The sequence below is a fragment of the Orcinus orca genome, chromosome 1, assembly GCF_937001465.1.
Source record: "Orcinus orca chromosome 1, mOrcOrc1.1, whole genome shotgun sequence".
NCBI lineage: Eukaryota > Metazoa > Chordata > Mammalia > Artiodactyla > Delphinidae > Orcinus > Orcinus orca.
The window spans coordinates 104,007,039-104,024,950 of record NC_064559.1 but is presented as its reverse complement, the minus strand read 5'-3'; the positions used below and the strand labels follow the sequence as shown (position 1 = coordinate 104,024,950).

At 50.8% G+C, this 17,912-nt stretch overlaps 2 protein-coding genes across 12 annotated transcripts in view; one reads left to right on the top strand and one right to left on the bottom strand.

Annotated features, from left to right (window-relative positions):
• Positions 1-7,400, top strand: part of SETDB1 (SET domain bifurcated histone lysine methyltransferase 1) — a 30,249-nt gene extending 22,849 nt beyond the window's left edge. For all 6 annotated transcript variants that reach the window (XM_049693655.1, XM_033415604.2, XM_049693653.1 and 3 more), the window contains 8 exons: positions 2,777-2,946; positions 3,677-4,305; positions 5,108-5,136; positions 5,250-5,382; positions 5,658-5,823; positions 6,167-6,378; positions 6,625-6,713; positions 6,879-7,400. In XM_049693655.1, the coding sequence (XP_049549612.1) occupies positions 2,777-2,946; positions 3,677-4,305; positions 5,108-5,136; positions 5,250-5,382; positions 5,658-5,823; positions 6,167-6,378; positions 6,625-6,713; positions 6,879-6,996 (1,546 nt within the window). In that variant the 3' untranslated portion in view covers positions 6,997-7,400. The remainder of the gene's footprint in view (positions 1-2,776; positions 2,947-3,676; positions 4,306-5,107; positions 5,137-5,249; positions 5,383-5,657; positions 5,824-6,166; positions 6,379-6,624; positions 6,714-6,878) is intronic.
• A 239-nt stretch (positions 7,401-7,639) lies between these two features.
• Positions 7,640-16,477, bottom strand: CERS2 (ceramide synthase 2). 6 transcript variants are annotated; one of them, XM_004285167.4, is made up of 11 exons: positions 16,319-16,477; positions 11,394-11,567; positions 10,850-10,967; positions 10,539-10,657; positions 10,252-10,309; positions 10,096-10,146; positions 9,767-9,859; positions 9,452-9,580; positions 9,121-9,227; positions 8,830-8,983; positions 7,640-8,650 (listed from the first exon to the last, which is right to left on the bottom strand). In XM_004285167.4, the coding sequence occupies exons 2-11, from the start codon at positions 11,564-11,566 to the stop codon at positions 8,510-8,512; spliced, it is 1,143 nt and encodes a 380-aa protein (XP_004285215.1). In that variant the 5' UTR covers position 11,567; positions 16,319-16,477; the 3' UTR covers positions 7,640-8,509. The 6 variants fall into 6 exon arrangements, with proteins under 6 accessions (XP_004285215.1, XP_033271497.1, XP_033271501.1 ...); XM_033415606.2 differs by lacking the exon at positions 16,319-16,477 and adding an exon at positions 15,969-16,100; XM_033415610.2 differs by lacking the exon at positions 11,394-11,567 and having other exon boundaries at positions 16,319-16,461.
• Between the last annotated feature and the right edge of the window lie 1,435 nt (positions 16,478-17,912).

Below are 17,912 nucleotides of genomic sequence, written 5' to 3'. Positions count from 1 at the left end.
TCAGATGCTTTCCCATAATGGAAGGAACTGTATTTCCAAAGTGAAAAGGCCAGTCAGGTCCTAGCATAACGGATGAAAATAGATCCCCACTAAAACACATGATGATAAAATGTGATCATTGTGTCCACAGAACACTGAGGACAAAAAGAAAATACTAAAACCTTCTAGAGAAGAGAAAGAGACCACAAAAGAAACAAGAATTCAAAAAAAAAAAAAAAATTCAAAGTGACTTCGGCCTTCTCAAAATAACATTGGAAGCTAGATGGCAATTAAGGAATCTGTTCAGAATTCTAAGGAAAATTATTTCTAACCTAGAGTTCTAAACCCAAGAAAACTATCAGTTGTTGGTTAAAGTAGGCTAAAGCCTTTTTTTTTTTTTTTTTTTAAACTTACTTGGTTTTGGCTGCGTTGGGTCTTCGTTGCTGCACACAGGCTTTCTCTAGTGTGGCAAGCGGGGGCTACTCTTCATTGTGTTGCGCAGGCTTCTCTTGTTGCGGAGCATGGGCTCTACACTTGCGGGCTTCAATAGTTGCAGCACGCAGGCTCAGTAGTTGTGGCACGTGGGCCCTAGAGCACGTAGGCTTAGGTAGTTGGGGTGCGTGGGCTCTAGGGCTCATGGGCTTCAGTAGTTGTGGCACGCGGGCTCAATAGTTGTGGCTTGTGGGCTCTAGAGCGCAGGCTCAGTAGTTGTGGCACATGGGCTTAGTTGCTCCGTGGCATGTGGGATCTTCCCAGACCAGGGATCAAACCCTGTCTCCTGCATTGGCAGGCAGATTGTTAACCACTGCGCCACCAGGGGAGTCCCTAAAGACATTTCTTAGACATGAAACACCTCAAAATTTTCCATTATTTTCCCTCTCAGAAAATTACTGGAAATGTTTACTAAAATGGGGGGGAAAAGACAAGAGAGAAGAAGGCATATACTGATCCAGGAAACAGAGGCTCCAGCTCAAAAGAGGAGTGAGGGGAATCCCACATGATAGTGAAGTCAAGGGGGCTTCCAGGCTGACAGCTGTGCACCAGATGTAGAGAACAGCCAGTGTCAGAGCAGGTCAGATTTGGCTGCAGGAGAGACTTTTGGGAAAGGGAGTTTGATAGAAAACCTGATGGTTTTGAGTATCTTCAGAGGAGATTGAGACTACTGGGGAAATCAGGACATAAATTTGAGCTGAGTGCGTATTGAAAACTAAGCAAAGGAAAAGACACCTGTTAGCTGCATTGTATCATTTATGTTTTAATTATAAACAAAAAAAATTGAATCTTGTAACAACATTTAGATTTGATAATGCTGAGTAGTAGGTGCCTGTTCATTATATCTTTTTTACATGTTTGAAATGTATCATAGGAATATTTTCAAATAACCACAAATATGTCACTCCCCTGCTTAAAACTCTTTAAAAGCTTTCCACTGCACTTTGGATATTATTCTCTTAATCTTGGATCACAAGACAATGTACTATCTGGCTCCTTCCTCTCTCTCTACTTCCAAAACTGTTCCAACCACACTGATATTCTTCAGTGCCTGGATCCAGTTCACCCAGTGTTTGCCAGCCTACCTCAAGAGGCTTTGTACGTACTGTGCCCTCTTCTTGGCATCCTTCCACTGTTGTTTGCATGATTATCTTCTTTAACCTTGAGCTCTCAGCTTTAATCTCATCTCCTCAGAGAGACCTTTCCTGGTCACTCTAAAACTAGGTCATTTTCACTCCCTTCATTCTCTCATTGAGAGAGTGTCCTTTAGTATCTGTGACAACTTTATTTGTTGACTTGTTTTTGTTCTCTTTTCCGTTAGAAGGTAATCTCCATGAGGGCAGGAACCTTGTCTGTCTTGCTCACCATTGTATCACCAGCAGCTAATTTACCCAGTGCATGGCACATAGTAACCATTCAAATTTCGTTGAATGAATGAATGAATAATACTCAGTATAGCTACTCTGAAAATCTCATGTGTTGGTGATTAGACCTGAGTTCAAATTCTGACCTTGTTGCTTCCAAGCTGATCCTGTTTTATCAGCTGTAAACAGAGTATATGAGCGCTAATACTTTCCCAACCCCAGTGGGGTTTTAAGGGACCTAACAAAGATGCTTCGTTTCTTTTTTTTTTTAAGATTTATTTATTTTTGGCTGTGTCGGGTCTTAGTTGCAGCACATGGGCTCTTTGTAGCAGCACATGGACTTCTCTCTAGTTGTGGCGTGCAGGGTTTTTTTCTTTCTCTAGTTGTGGCACACAGGCTCCAGGGCGCGTGGGCTCTGTAGTTGGTGGCACACGAGCTCTAGTTGAGGTGCGCGAGCTTAGTAGTTGTGGCGCGCAGGCTTAGTTGCCCCGCAGCATGTGGGATCTTAGTTCCCTAACCAGGGATCGAACCCGCGTCCCCTGCATTGTAAGGCGGATTCTTAACCACTGGACCACCAGGGAAGTCCCTTAAGTATCTTTATTTTATGTATCTATTTCTACAAATTGACTTATTTTAATGTCTCTGAATCCATATTCACCTCATAGTTTGCTTAGCTTTTCTCCAGTCGTTAGGCATTCTGTTATTCACTGTTACTATGTGTAGTGCTATAAACATCTGTATCAGTCACTTTTCCCCCTTCTGAGTTATTTCTTTGGGCTATATTCCCAAGTGAATCAAAGAGCATAGACAGTTGAGTAAATCTGCTCATTTAGATCATTACCTGATAAATGATGACACCTTAAAAATTATAAAAGTTCTGTGGATGTAATGGATGCTCTAGTGATCGTGTTATGATTGATTTTATTGTGGCCTCCTCCCAGAGTTTATGAGTGTAACAAACGCTGCAATTGTGACCCAAACATGTGCACAAACCGGTTGGTGCAGCATGGACTGCAGGTTCGACTGCAGCTCTTCAAGACCCAGAACAAGGGCTGGGGTATCCGCTGCTTGGATGACATTGCCAAAGGCTCCTTTGTCTGTATCTATGCAGGTTGGTGATGAAATGAAAGGGTTGCTTTCTGGGGTTAGGACACGGTGGGACATTGAACCATAGATAAGTTGAACTTAAGAATGCTTAACATGTGAACTGGGGGAAAGGGGAAGCCAGAATTTTCTTCTATAAAGAACATGAGTGATGTGCCTGTCTGGGTGGATCAAGAAGGGACAGAAGTGCTTCAGGAGTACGAGAACAAAAAGGGATGAAGGAGTGGGATAGGGAGGGCGGGAGGGAGGGAGACACAAGAGGGAAGAGATATGGGAACATATGTATATGTATAACTGATTCACTTTGTTATAAAGCAGAAACTAACACACCATTGTAAAGCAATTATACTCCAATAAAGATGTTTAAAAAAAAAAAAGGGATGAAATTGTGGACATGATGTTTCAGCAGAGAGACATGATAGTAGAGTCCAGTGTTTCATTTTTTCCCCCATCACTCCACTCCACCCAGAGATTTAGCATAACTGAAGAACTCTCTTTTGGTAAACAAAGTAAAGGGGAAGAATGGGATGGCAGAAAGGGCAAGATTTAAAACTATAGTAAGTTCCGCTTATTCTCATAGTTAAGACGCTAAGAAGGAGGTATCATCAAAGAGAAATGAGACACCATAATGGAGGCGATTTGACTCTCTTTGCTGGTGGGCTGGATATTGATGGAATGAACTTTATTCTTTCTAAAAGCACCTCATAACCCTGGAAGGCCTTTCTCTTCATTCCCAGGCAAAATCCTGACAGATGACTTTGCCGACAAGGAGGGCCTGGAAATGGGTGATGAATATTTTGCCAATCTGGACCATATCGAGAGCGTGGAGAACTTCAAGGAAGGTTATGAGAGTGATGTCCCCTGTTCCTCTGACAGCAGTGGTGTAGACTTGAAGGACCAGGAAGATGGCAACAGCGGTACAGAGGACCCCGAAGAGTCCAATGACGATAGCTCAGATGATAACTTCTGTAAGGATGAGGACTTCAGCACCAGCTCGGTGTGGCGCAGCTATGCTACCCGGCGGCAGACCCGGGGCCAGAAGGAGAATGGATTGTCTGAGATGCCTTCCAAGGACTCTCGCCCCCCAGACCTTGGGCCCCCACGTGTTCCTGTCCCTCCATCGATCCCTGTAGGTGGCTGCAATCCACCTTCCTCTGAAGAGACACCCAAGAACAAAGTGGCCTCGTGGTTGAGCTGCAATAGTGTCAGTGAAGGTGGCTTTGCTGACTCTGATAGCCGTTCATCCTTCAAAACTAGTGAAGGTGGGGAAGGTCACGCTGGGGGAGGCAGAGGGGAGGCTGAGAAGGCTTCCACCTCAGGGCTGGGCTTCAAGGATGAGGGTGACATCAAGCAGCCCAAGAAAGAGGTAAGCAGTGGCAGGAAACTCTTGAGAATTGTGGCTTTTGTATAACTTTTTTGTGGTAACAAACAATGTGGTCTCACCATGAGTCTTTTTTTTTTTTTTTTTTTTTTTTGGCCGTGCCACGCAGCTTGTGGGATCTTAGTTCCCTGACCAGATATCAAACCTGTGCCCCCTGCAGTGGAAGCGTGGAATTCTAACCACTGGACTGCCAGGGAATTCCCTCATGAGTCTTCACATACAGATTATTTACTTGATGGATATTTCTGTGGCAAATCTGATTAACCTACCCCTAATACATTCCTAGTGTTGGTTTAAAGAACCAAATTATATTAAAGTCAGCCTGCTGGGGGGAAAGTATCTGATTTATTCCAAAGTGAAGGGTTTATAAGTAATTTTTTTTAATTGCTGTTTCAAGTTATCTACATCATTGCTTTCTTTTATTATAGTAGAATGATCTTACAAGAATTGATCTTACGTGTATTTTTAATGATGTTGAAACTTAGCACATTACAGGTGGTGAACTGTCCCTTGTCCTCGTAAGATTCTGCCCATGGTGTTTTCCGTGTACATTTTTTAATGCCCTATTGTTGGGAAGGGTTAAAAACCCCTCCCAGGGGGGCTTCCTGATGAGAATGATTGTTACTCTTAACTTGCAGAGGAATTTCTTCACACACACTCCACTTTAGATAGTGTACCTGTTACTGGCTAATGTCTTTGGAGGTCATTTGAGGTGAAGTCTGTAATCGTTGGATTTGTTATCCAGGACCATGAAAACATTTAACCCTTCACTTGCTCTCTTTTCCAGGACCCTGATGACCGGAACAAGATGTCAGTGTGAGTGCCTCTCTCTTTGACCTTTTTCCAAGTCTACCTTCTCTAAAGCCTACAAAAGTAGCCTAAGAAACATCCAGTAACCTGACCCCTCTCATGTCTTCCTCTCCCATCAGAGTTACTGAAAGCTCTCGAAATTATGGTTACAATCCTTCTCCCGTGAAGACTGAAGGACTTCGCCGCCCACCAAGTAAGACTAGCATGCATCAGAGCCGACGACTCATGGCCTCTGCTCAGTCAAACCCTGACGTAAGTGACCTTTCTCAAGCTGCACCTTACCCAGCTTTCTGTTTTATTCATAGTCTGAGTAAAGGAACATTCTCACCTCATCAAGTCTGTCACCATAATTACTGTTACATATCTTATTTCTCTGGCCTTGACTTCCTGCCTCATTTTCCTTCACCCAGCATCTAATCTTGCTATAGTCTGAGCTCCTTCCTGCGTAACCACAGGTAAAAGCAGGGATTCAAAAGGGCCCTCTCCATTTCCCCTTATTACTTCTTTTCACCCTTCCGCTTCCCCAGGACATCCTGACACTGTCCAGCAGCACAGAAAGTGAGGGGGAAAGCGGGACCAGCCGAAAGCCCACTGCTGGTCAGACTTCAGCCACAGCCGTTGACAGTGATGATATCCAGACCATCTCCTCTGGCTCTGAAGGGGATGACTTTGAGGACAAGAAGAACATGTCTGGTAGTCTGGAAGAATTTGGGGGGTAGTAGGAAAGAACCAGTTGGAGGGAAAATTCAGATCCTGAGGGTTGAAGCATCTCTGGGAGGGCTCCCTGACTCCCAGCTAAACTGTTAATATCAATGTTTGACACATCCCTTCCCTCTCTTCTTCCCAGTTCCCTACTCTTTTCCCTCAGCCCCTTTATCCAGCAGATCTAATCCTGCTTGAAAAAAATGCCACCTAGGCTCTTTGCCTCAGAGTCCCAGCTTATTGGTATTCCTGAGCTGCCCTGGGTGGGATAAAAATGGAAGTAGAATATCCAGTCATGAGGTAGGACAGGCCTAACCCCATTCTTCCTGTCCAGGTCCAATGAAGCGCCAAGTGGCAGTAAAATCAACCCGGGGTTTTGCTCTTAAATCAACCCATGGGATTGCCATTAAATCAACCAACATGGCATCCGTGGAAAAGGGAGAGAGTGCACCTGTTCGAAAGAACACACGCCAATTCTACGATGGGGAGGAGTCTTGCTACATCATCGATGCCAAGCTTGAAGGCAACCTGGGCCGCTACCTCAATGTGAGACCCCTTTCCCTCACCTGTATGTGCTGATTATCCCATGGTCCTCACATTTCTAGTACTTTTAACACAACTATGTAAACCCACCTTTTCTTGTTATAAATTCTTGATCTCAAAGGATCTTTCAAAACTTCTCTGTTGTGATGGGGAGGATCAAATGGCATTGTTTTCATCCAACTCTCACTCACCCACAAAGCCAGATTCTGTTTCCTTAGTTCTTACTTGAATCTGTCCTTAACCCTATAGCACAGCTGCAGCCCCAACCTGTTTGTCCAGAATGTCTTCGTGGATACTCATGATCTTCGCTTCCCGTGGGTGGCCTTCTTTGCCAGCAAGTAAGAGGGAGTCAGGAAAGGGGATGGTTGGGGAGGGGCAAGGACTACAGAAATTTGAAGGGTCGCTCCTCCATCTGTGATCCAGCGCCACCTGCATGCCCAGTCACCCCAGGTGCCTGGGTTATCTGCCGTTTCACCACACTCCTTCCTTTTCTTCCTCTTCAGGAGAATCCGGGCTGGGACAGAACTCACCTGGGACTACAACTACGAGGTGGGCAGCGTGGAGGGCAAGGAGCTGCTTTGCTGCTGTGGGGCCATCGAATGCAGAGGGCGTCTTCTTTAGAGGACAGCCTTCTTCCTAACCTTCCGAACCCTTCCTGAACTGCCCTTTCCTCAGGAACTGGGTCTTCCTGACTGTTGAATTCTGACCCCCAGGTCTCTAGTCTGGCTACTCCCCCAGCTCCTAGTAGATAGAAATGGGGGTTCTGGATCAGGAGATCCCTTCCACTGTGGTGCTAGCAGGCAGGGCCCCTCCCCCACCTCCTGAGGCATAGAGGTGGGAGAGGTCACCACTCTAACCTAGGCCTGACATCCCTTCAGTCCTCCTGTTGCTCACCCCTCCCATCCTACATTTGTTCAGGTGTTCATGCTTCTAACAGACTTTATTCCTAGAATGAGGGCTGTGTATTTTATTATCCCTGGTTTGTATTGTTTCTTGAAAGTCTTTTAACAAGATGTTAAAACTAAGATTGTGATTTGATTTCTCTCCCTCAACTCCCAATTTGGGGTCTTTTGATGAGAGAGCTGTTTTCCCCCATCCTTCCCAGTGGGCAGCTGTTATTAATCTTGACCTTTCTCTACTTTTGCTTTTTCTTACTTGCCATCTGAAATTTTTAAATGTTATGTAACCATGAGGAAGGCATGAGGAAGACTACCTTAGTTTATTTAGTTGATCCCTCTTCTCAGTTCTTAAGAGTCTCAAACACTTGTTGCCGTGTTTTACTTAATCTTTAATATATTTTAATTAAAAAAACCATTAACAGTACGTTTTGGTCTGAAGTGGTCCCTCTGCTGAAACGCCAGGCGCTAGCTGTAATTCTGGCTTTAAAACCAAAACCCCCAATGTTTAATAAATAAAAATTAGAACTAGTTGCCATTCTACTCCAAACCAGCTAGCCTAGGGAAAGAGGCCAGAGAAAGGAGGCAGTAAGATCTTGGACCTGTGACTACAGGGACAGCTGGCAGAGAAATAACAAAAGACTGTCTGAGCAGTCCCCATTGTGGCCCCCACTTTTTGGCAGAGGTAGGATAAGGGTCATGTGCACCCTCCTACACTCAATTCATTTGTATCTTAGGAGGGAAAAAGTTAAAAGCTCAGCTTTGGTTTCTGGTCCAAGTTAGGGAGATTAGAAAGGTGAGCCTTGGTCCAACTTTGGCAGAATGAGGCCCACGGGTGGGACAGTAAGGCACGACCCTGGCTCTGGAGGTCCGGGAGTCAAAGGCAGAGAGCTAGGGCCAGATTCTGAAGAATAAGGAATGTGAGTTGTGACCCCCACCCCCGGAGCTGAGGAAAGGTCTCGAAAGCAATAGAAAGGACAACTTGGAAAGTAGAGAGGAAAATAAGACCATCCCCCGCTCTAACAAGGATATAACCAACCTCCCCTTCCCTGGGGATAGGCTGGTTAGAATTTGGTTTAAAGGCAACTGGGTGAAAAAGCAGCAGGGGTGGGGACACAGAGAAGAACACCGTCCTCTCGCTTTCTCCTTTCTCCCCAGAGCTTCAAGCGACCCTGTGGGGAGAGTGGGGTAGTTCCTTGGCTTTATGCATTAATCTGAGGGGCAGCAGGGACAACGGTTCAGTCATTCTTACGATGGTTGTTATTGAGGATGGGGTGGCCGTTGGCTAGGGGCCGGCTCTTTGCTCCTCCCCCAGCTGCAGCCTCCTCCCCCTCTGAGCTCTCTGTTTCTTCCCGGTCACTGCGTTCATCTTCTACCAGCTGTGGAAAGGGATGAGAAGGGTTACAAACCCCTAAGGACTGCCTCTCTCCGTAGGCTTTTTCCAGCTACACCCAGGGCCCCCCAGTAGTTTTTAGAGGGTTGCTGATATGGGAAGGGAATTTGGGCAGTACTAGAGTTGAGGGGAGTAGGGCCTACACAATGGGGACAGAAGCTTCACCTTTCCAGTTATGAACTTGTGGGCCATGCGCAAAATGAGGTAGGCCCAGAAGATATGCAGCAGCTGTAGCACTCCCATCATGAAATTGAAGAAGTAATAGCCAAAGAAGGCAGGATAGAGCTCCAGTGGGTACACCAGGGTGCAGTGCAGGATCCTTGGGATGAAAAGGGAGAGACAAGAACTGTGAACACAGAAAAGAAGGGGTTAAGATGGAGGACTGAAAATGTGGGTGCGGAGCAGGGAGACTCCTGATTTCTTGAAAACAGGAGTATAGTGTCGCCTCCTACTCACCAGAAGGGCAGGATGACCAGTCGGGTGATGATGAAGACAATGGCGAAGACGATGAAGATGTTGTTGCAGGTGTTTTTCCATCCCGCATAGTTAAACATCTTGGCTGACTGTGTAGATAGCCCCCATCCATCATGAGCTCCCTACTCTCCCGTATACGTTCCTATGTACGCCCCAGTTACCACACTGGCTCTGTGCCCCCAGCTTTTATCCCAGGAACATCCACCCCCCACCACCACTACCTCACCACCACCACCCCACCGAAAATGGATAGAGGGACAGAAGAACCTGCACCAGGGTCTCTAGGCTTGAAGAAATGCCCAGAAATCCTGACCTCCAGCAGGTAGTCAGAAGAGTCATGCAGAGCCATGATAAGAGTCCCTGCTCGGACGTAACTGGCAAACCAGGAGAAGCTAATGAGGATGATGGTGGCCACGTGGTGGATGATCTGTTCCTTGAAATCCTGTAGAAAAGATGCAGCCTCCAGAGGACCTTTTCCTGGTCCCTAGCCTCCATTCTTCCTCCCCCTCACCTTTAATTCCACTTATCCCATAACTCCATCCAAAGCACCCAGAAGTCACAGGGGAGGCTATTCATCCCAGGGCTTCATTTTGGCTCCTAGGCTTAATGGCACAGCCCCTTGACCCACCTTTCGCTTGACATCAGAAGCAATGCTGAAGAGCAGGGACCAGTAGAAAGACAGTTCAATCATGTAGTACCAGTACTGGGAAGGGATGACGCTCTGGGAGAGGGGAGAGAAAAGAGGAAGGTAAGGGACCCCAGAGCAACTGGACTCAAGGGTCTCACCTCTCCAAACCCAGCCCTCCCAGAACATGAGGTTATGTTTAGCACCATGACTCCAGTCCTTTCTGTCACATATTCCGAGATCATCTCTTCACAAGAATGTGTATGTCCTAATCCTATCCTACACTGGTTCTCTTAATCACCCCATGTAAGGAATCAGGACCCATCTCGTACCTGTATGGGATATCCCTCCCAAACTTTCCTCATGTCATAGAACCAGGGTTTCTGCAGAGAGATGGTGAGAGGTTAAAGGAGAAGGGACCCAAATTCTGTGGCCTCATCCCACCTTGCCAGAGAATCTACTCCCACCTCCCAGTAATCCCCACTCACGTCTACAATGACAGCCATGCCGGCAATGAAAGCAATCAGGTAAAACGTGAATCTCCAGCTGGAAGAGGAAGCAGAAATAGCTAGGAGAGTGGGGTGGGAGAATGGCACAGCCCTCCAACCAACCCCCAAGTACCTCCCTCCAGATAGCCTCTCACGGATATTAATAACCGAATTTCCCTCCTCAGCTGGGTATAATCTCCCTGCATACAGCTATGACCCACCCCTCCCACCAAAATACATCAGACCTTCCTCTGCCGTCCAGTTTCTCTTGTTCCAACCTCCCCTACCTTGCTTCTCGGAACTTCTTGAGGAGACTGGGCCGGTCCTGGTTGCGGCGGCGGCGGAACCAGCGCTCTACCTGGCGGCCAGAGAGCCCGCTCTGCCGTGACAGAAGCTCTACCTCTGCCTGAGTGTAGTGAAGAAGCCCATTACACTCCGCTTCAGAACTCAGCAGCACCCCACCCTCTGCCAGTAATGACCCAAGTTGGCCCCACTGCTTTCCCATCTCTTCCGCCACCAGAGCTGGCATTCCAACCCTATCTCCTCCTCACTCCCCACCAGAACTCTTAACTCCCAGAACAGGGTCTGCAGCTCATACCTGTTTGGGCTGCTTGCCACTGGTCAGGTAGAAATGCTCCAAAGTGGGGTTGAGAGGTGCCCGCAGCCGAGTTTTCTCTTTTACATTCAGGAGGGCAGCCAGTGGTGTAGCCACGTAACTGGGGAAGGGATATGAGTGAGGACCGTCTGGCTCTCTTGAAGCACCTCAGTCTCCTGGTAGCCCCTAAGCTAGGGGGCTGGCGGGGCAGGGCTGCAAGCTCAGACAACTTTATCCTGGGCCTCAGTTTCCCGGCAACCCCCTCTCTGGCTGCCTTGGGCTGCCCATAGCTGACAAAGCTGCCTGTGTTCACTAGCGACCAGGCGGGTGGAGGGTGAGAACAAATAACCATTGAAGGAAAGGGCCTGGGGGTGCTGAGCCCTCAGAAAGACAATGCTGCCTTCAGTAGGGGGCACACAGTAGGCAGGGACCTGGGTGGTGAGAACACCAGGGTCCAGGACCAATTAAACAGCAAGAGACAAACTTGAAGTACAAGAAACTGTGGCTGGCAGCCAGGGAAGGCATAGGGGTATGTTGGTATGCTCACAGCTCAAAGAAGTATCGAATGATGAGGAAGAGCAAGGCCAGGGGTAGTGTGATATAGAGGTCTGAGGCTTTGGCGTAGACACGTCCATCTCGGTCTTCTAGATCAGCCCAGGTTAAGTTCACAGGGAGCCACAGCCGTTCCCACCAGAAGTAGTCATATAAGGTCTGGAGCATCCTGAGTGAGGAAGGGGAAGGTAGAGGGCATCAAAGCAGGCAGCAGTGTAAGAAGAGACAGATGAAAATTTTCACAGTGTTAACAGAAAGAGCAGGGGCAGAGACTCAAGCCCTGGGTTTTGGTCCTGGCCATGGGGACAAATCAGTTTCCCCATCTGAAATATGGTGGCTTTCCAGCTCTAACATTTACTATGCACATCAACCAAAGGTGATGCTAACACCCCGTAGAAGTCCTGATTCCCTAGACTTAAGAATCTTGGGGTCTCTCCATCATTTTGCTATCCTCAAGTGGAGGACAGGCAGGATCTGGCCCTAGAAGCTGTAGCCAACAATCTTAACTAAAGTGAGAGGCATCCTCCCTTCCCCGCACTCTCCAGCCTCCCCCTAGTGCCCCCAAGCAACCCATCACTGGAAGCTTCCTTGCCAGGGAAGCCCAAGAAAGGATTGCAGGGTTGGGGCAAACCCTTCCTTCTCCTTCCTTCTAAGCCACTGAGGCAGCAGGTCCTAGGGAAAATTAAGAGGCCTGAGTAAAGCAAAATTATGCTCCCAAAGAATGCTGAGCTCCAGGACAACCAATGGACATCAAAATATTGCACACAAGATTAATACCCCATGCCAGGCCATCCAGTTCCTAAACATAAGGCAGAAGAACCCTATCTGAAGCCTATCCTCAGAAACAAAATGAAGACAAGGCTTCAGGGAGTCAGGGATTGGGGGACAGAGAGTCGAGACAGCAGACTAAGACATCTGGTAGAATTAGGAGCTATTTCTTATTAAGGCTCATCTAGAAAATAAAGTACTAGTCTGCGTGGGGAACACCCATCACAAATACCCTCAGCTAGGAAAGAGCTGCTGCTTTCCCCTGCCTCCCCCCTTTCCTCCACTGAAAGAGAAAGGATCTACAGGGTGTTAGTGACTACTTGAATACCTGAATGAGGAAGGGAATGATCTGGGGCCCAAGCGGGGACAGCAGCTGCTTGGAGTTGAGAGAAGCAGCAAGATGATCCTTAAGAGACAGTGATGCTGGGACCACACAACACCTGGCAGTCCTGGGACTGAGCAGTGAACCCAGAAGGATGACAAGGGCAAATCTGCCAGGCTCCCGACCCCTCGTTCTCCCAGGAGGGAGGCTCGGTGGGTGGTATCCAGGCTGGCCTTGAGACTAAAAGCTGACACAGAAGGAAGGTAGTCCCCTCCCAGCCAGGGAGGAAAGAGAGTTGGGAGATTGTTCTCCGCTGTGAACTGGAGACCAAATGGTGCCGCTCTACAGCTGAAGGCTGATCGTATCACAGCTGTGCTGGGCTGCTCCTCCGACGGCTCCGCCCCCACCCACCACAGAAGCACTTGCGAAATCCCTCTCAGCCTGTCACGGGTCTGTATTCCAGCTCAAGGACTTTACCCTCTTGTCCCCACTCCTGGTCACTGCTCTCTCAGAGGTCAGCACTGACAGTAAAGGAGCTTCAGCTCCACCCGCCCCCAGCAACACACACACACAGGCACACACTCCAGGCCTCAGCTCCTGAGGGTACTGCCACTTCCCCCTCCACCTCAGCCAGAAGAAATACTTAATTAGTTAAAAGAGATGGAAGCCTTTTGAACTAAACAAAATTAAAACACAATTATCCACAGTAGAACTCTCCCCACGCAACCAGGCGCATACACACACACTTTTTTCCTGGAGAGAAGTTGTAGAAAATTTAGTAGAGAAGGGACAAGGCAGAATGCCTAGATGTGGTGGCACACCTCTGGCTCTTCCTTTCCAACTTTTTTGCTTAGCTTGATTGGAGGTGAGGAAATAGACCTGACCCAGTCACCTCACTGCTATACCTCTTGGAGCCCAACTTCTCCTCCATTGAGGTTTAAAGCCAAGGGCACTGTCAGGCCTAGAAATTGGGTCCCATCCCTGACCCAGCTTCCGGTCAGTGGAAACCGGCAGGGAAGTTTCTCTTGTCACAGATATTGTGAGGATTAAAGATTCAGAGGGCTGGCTGGGGTCCTGGAGGGTATGAGTGGAGCCCCTCTCCCTGATTCCTGGGGACCAGGAATGTCTTATGCCAGTCTGATCCTGACAAAGAAGATGAGAAGCTGGGGGAGTAGGCAGAGGGTCAGAGAGAGGTCAAGGGCAAGCGCCTGGACAAGATCTCAACCCCAGGACAAGACAGCACCTGTCCCCTTCCTGCTCCAAGCAGGGAGAGTGGAAGATGGTGTGAGCAGGACAGCATGATGTGTCAGGAGTCCAGAGAGGCAGATTCTGAACTAGGGCTCTCTCACACCTGGGTTTCAGGCTTTCTGTGACCATAGCCCTCCCTTGCCACCCAGTACTTCCATTAGCAGAGGAGCAACTGCCCCAGCCCTGCCCGTCACCCCCCAGGGCCTAGCCCAGCAGGGAGAGGCACCAGATTCAGCAGGGTCAGGACTTCTGACTCCATGTGACGGGGAAGGGAGGACAACAGGGGCTCCCAGCCGGCCTCATTTACACTTCCCCACAGAACCAATCAGTCTGCTCCCAGTGGCATCCCTGGCACACCCAGCCAAGTAAAGGGATCCCACAAACAAAAAGCTGGGTCAAGAAAAGGGGATGTTCCCTCAGGATAGGAGACAACCCTGCTTTTCTGGGTCACGTTACTTAATCTCCTGGTGGAGAAAATCACACCTATAAATATTTTTCCACGTATAGAATTTACTCCCCCACACACATGACAAGACAATAGTGTGTGTGTGTGTGTGTGTGTGTGTGTGTGTGTGTGTGTGTGTCTCTGTCTCTCTCTCTCTCTCTCTCACAGACACACATCCTCACCCAGAGACCCAGACACCACTTTCTGAGGCACAGGCTGGAGAGGGGCCAGCAGAGCGGGGATTTCGTGGGCACTGGATTACCAGCAACATGAACAGGGCTCCGCCCAGCCCCCAACTTTTGCCCCAACTCTGACTGACCTGTCCCAGACCCTCACCGATGGACGAAAAGGGGCAGAAAGTCCCCATGGGGGCTTGTAGACCCAGCTGGCTAGGAGGGCAGAAGTTTGAGTCTGGGACGAAGAGATCTCACAGACTCAATGGGATAACGGTCCCAGCAGCTCTCAGTTTGGAGGAATAATTAAGGAAAATATAACAGGATCAGTAAGTAAGGGAAGAGAGAGTGACAAAGAGAGGGTCCCACAGACTCCCAGCTTCCACTGAAGCCTGAGGGACTACAAAAAAGAAGTGGAAGAAGACCTGAATAGTCCTCCTTGTTGAAAACTTTTTCAGGGAGCAACAGCAGGTCATGAACTAGAAGGCAGCGAGCAATGGATGAAGCCAAGAAGAGGTGTGTCATTGCTCCAGGCTGCAGTATAGGTCCCAAAATTTTCATTTTTCTGGGCTGCCCCACCAGAGGTCCCAACACACCCGAATACTGCATGAGACTACAGCCCCCATGGGCAGGTGGAAGAGGAAGATGGGGGGCAGGAGGGGGTGTGTGCAGAAGGCACAGTAAAGGATCAGCCAGCCTGTGGCCAGTGACAGGGGAAAGTGGAAGCCCTCCTTCCCAGGGGGAAAGCTGGCCAGAGGCCCCAGTGAAGGGAGTGGATTGTGGGGCATCACGGAAGACAAGGAACTCTCTCTCTTCAGAACAGAGGGTGTGCAGGTCACTGTATGGTTAGGGCCAGGCCCAGTGGGAAGAGGCTGCAGACAAGTCCTTACCCTTAGGAGTCCCATCACAAGCACTGTCGGCCACCCACATGGGGCCCAGTCACCTCGACTCTGGTACGGGACAGCAACCCTTCCAACACAGATGTGGGAGGGAGTGATCACCTGCTGGAAGCCTTCCCTGATTCAATTCTCTGGAAAGAGGGGCTCAATCCATTGCTCAGGATCCTCAGAACCCCCTGCTTCCTGGACCTGTCTACTCAGGTGACAGACCAGATTTTGATGCCAAGAACCTGGCTTGGGAAGTGAACCCCTAAGCTGAGGCCAAAGACTATAATCACACACATGCAATTAACCTACTCTCCAGAGAGCCTCCGGGCCAAAAATTAGCCAGGAGGGGAGGCCCAGAAAACCCGTTTCACCAGAAGCTCCCCCCGACCGCAGCCCCACACCCCCCATAACGGTACAAGAGCCTTAGCCTTGGGGGGCCGGGATAGACACTTAGAGCCGCACCTTCCTGTTTCCCGTTAAGCACATGGACGCTCTGACCTCCCTCCCGGAGTGGGCACAGTGAACCGGTAAGAAAAAGCAAGACCCTCCACTCTCCTCCCACTCTATAGCCACGGGACCCTCCGGGCCAGGGGCCACGACGCGGGCCCGCAGCCGGGCAGGGGGCTCTCATGCAAGTGGTCACCGGAGCTGCCTACTCCCCGACAAAGAGGCGCCTGGGGCTCAGCTGTCCGCGAGCAGCCCCGCGTCCCCACCTCCCGGTCCCTACCTGTTGCCCAGGAAGGCTCCTCCGGGCTCGGGGCGGCGCGCCCAGGGACGCCCAGGCGCACGGCCAGCCTGCCCTCGGACGGCGCTGGGGGCCCGGCCGCTCCCGCGAGGCGCTCCGGCCCGCCCTCCCCCAGGCCCGCCGCCATGAGCGCACCCGGCAGAGGCCCCGAGCCAGCTGCGGCGCCCCGCGCCCGGGCCCCTCTCCCCTCCTCGGCCCGCTGCCTTCCCCGCCGGCCCTGTCCGTGGAGCCGCGTCCTCACGGGACCCCAGTTCTCCCAACTTTTCCGCGCCGCGTCCCGCCCCACCCCTGCGCGCGGCGCCTCGGGCTCTCGGGAGGCCGTCCCGACTCACTCGGCGGCGGCGGCAGCGGCGTCGCGGAGCTGGCCGGGCCGGGAGCCGCTGCTCCGTCTCTCCTCTCGTCCGAGCTCCGTGCCCCCTCCGGACTGGCTTCGCTCACTCCTCTCCTCCCCCTTCCGCCCGCCTGCCCTCCCGACCGCCTGCCAGCTCCCTCCCTCCTCCCCCTTCCGCCCGCCCGCCTGCCCGCTCCCTCCCTCTCCCTCCTCCTCCTGCCGCCCGCCGAGCCCAGCCGAGCTGAGAGCGAGCCCAGGCAGCCCGGGAAAGAAAGGCCGCGAGCAACACAGGAGCCGGGAGACTGGGCGTGGGCCTGCGGCCCGGCGACGAAAAGGGAAAGGAGGGCGGGCGGCGGGGCCGGGGCCTCGGCGCGGGGCAGCCGCGCCCAGCCACCGCCGCCTGCCACCGCCCCCTTCCCGGCCCGCGGCCCGGGGCGAGCGGCGGAGACCGAGGCGAGGACCCGAGCCCTCGCGGCGCCCGGCCGGCGGCCTAGCCAAGTGGAATCACCGCACTGGGGGAGAAGTCCCCGATGAGGGCTGGCAGTGTGGGGACTCTCCCAGTCTCTCCGTTAGAGGTGCGCTGTAGTCCCGGGCACCCTGGGACAGACCCGCGAGGTCCCCGGGGATCGGGGCGCGGAGCGGTCGGGCCCCTGCACCACTCCGCCCGCCCCCAACTGAGGTCCTCGACCTCCGCCCGGCTGCGGCCCCCAGTTATCTTTACCCGGCCAATTGCCACACTTACCCCCTCCAGACCCACTGGGCAGCGGAGGGAGGGTGGCTCCCCGGCTCCCGGCCGGCGCAGCCTCTGCGAGTCCATCCCAAGTGCCGCGCGCCGAGGCCGAGCACTTCCAGGGCCGACCCAGGCAGCGGACCCTCGAGATTCGGCTGCCCTTCCCAGCGCAGAGCCTGCGACCCCTAGGGCGTCCCCCACCCAAGACCTGCCTTAAAACTCACAGCGTTTCCACCCAAGTGCTGTAAAACCTACCCCCAGTGGCACACATAACCTACAGTAGCAGACTCTGAAGGAGCCAAACCCCAACTTTTGTTGTGTAAAATGTATTTGAGTTTTAAATCTAGACCACGTTTATCCGTATTCAAGTTCATATTTTAAAATGTTTTTCCCTTGGACTGGTAAAATTGATGTTTCAGGAAGAGGCAACATGTTTATCCTAGAAAACTGGCCTTGATTCCTAATGAGGACAGAGTGTGACTAAGATGTGTTTGAGGGTTTATTTAGAGAGAGAGCCCGCCTAGTAGAGGTAACTTAATTTTTTACCTTAATGAAATGGCGTTTTTATACTGTCACCGTTAGAACCTCTGACAGTAGCTTGTTTCATGGTTTATCTAGACAAGTTCAGGTGCTTTGACAGTTCTCTTAGGAAAGAATGTGACCTCCCACTAATCCAGTTTGAGAGCTTGGCCCTCACTTAAGACGCTATCTGGAGAGGTAGAGAGGCAGAGGCTGACTGACTTACAAACTTTTCCTTTGCTCTTTGCAGTGGGACCCCTGGCCCAGGCCTACATTGGGGAAAGAGACTTGGTCCACCCCCTGGCCCCTGGCCCCTCACCCCCGAACCGGTACCCAGGGGACTCTC

Coding starts and splice junctions, on each gene's coding strand:
- CERS2 (XM_004285167.4), bottom strand. CDS start 11,566: ATGCTCCAGACCTTATATGACTACTTCTGGTGGGAACGGCTGTGGCTC. Junction 9,581..9,766: donor CTTCTGATGTCAAGCGAAAG/GTGGGTCAAGGG, acceptor TCTTTTCTACAG/GATTTCAAGGAACAGATCAT. Junction 8,984..9,120: donor CTGGTCATCCTGCCCTTCTG/GTGAGTAGGAGG, acceptor TTTCATCCCAAG/GATCCTGCACTGCACCCTGG.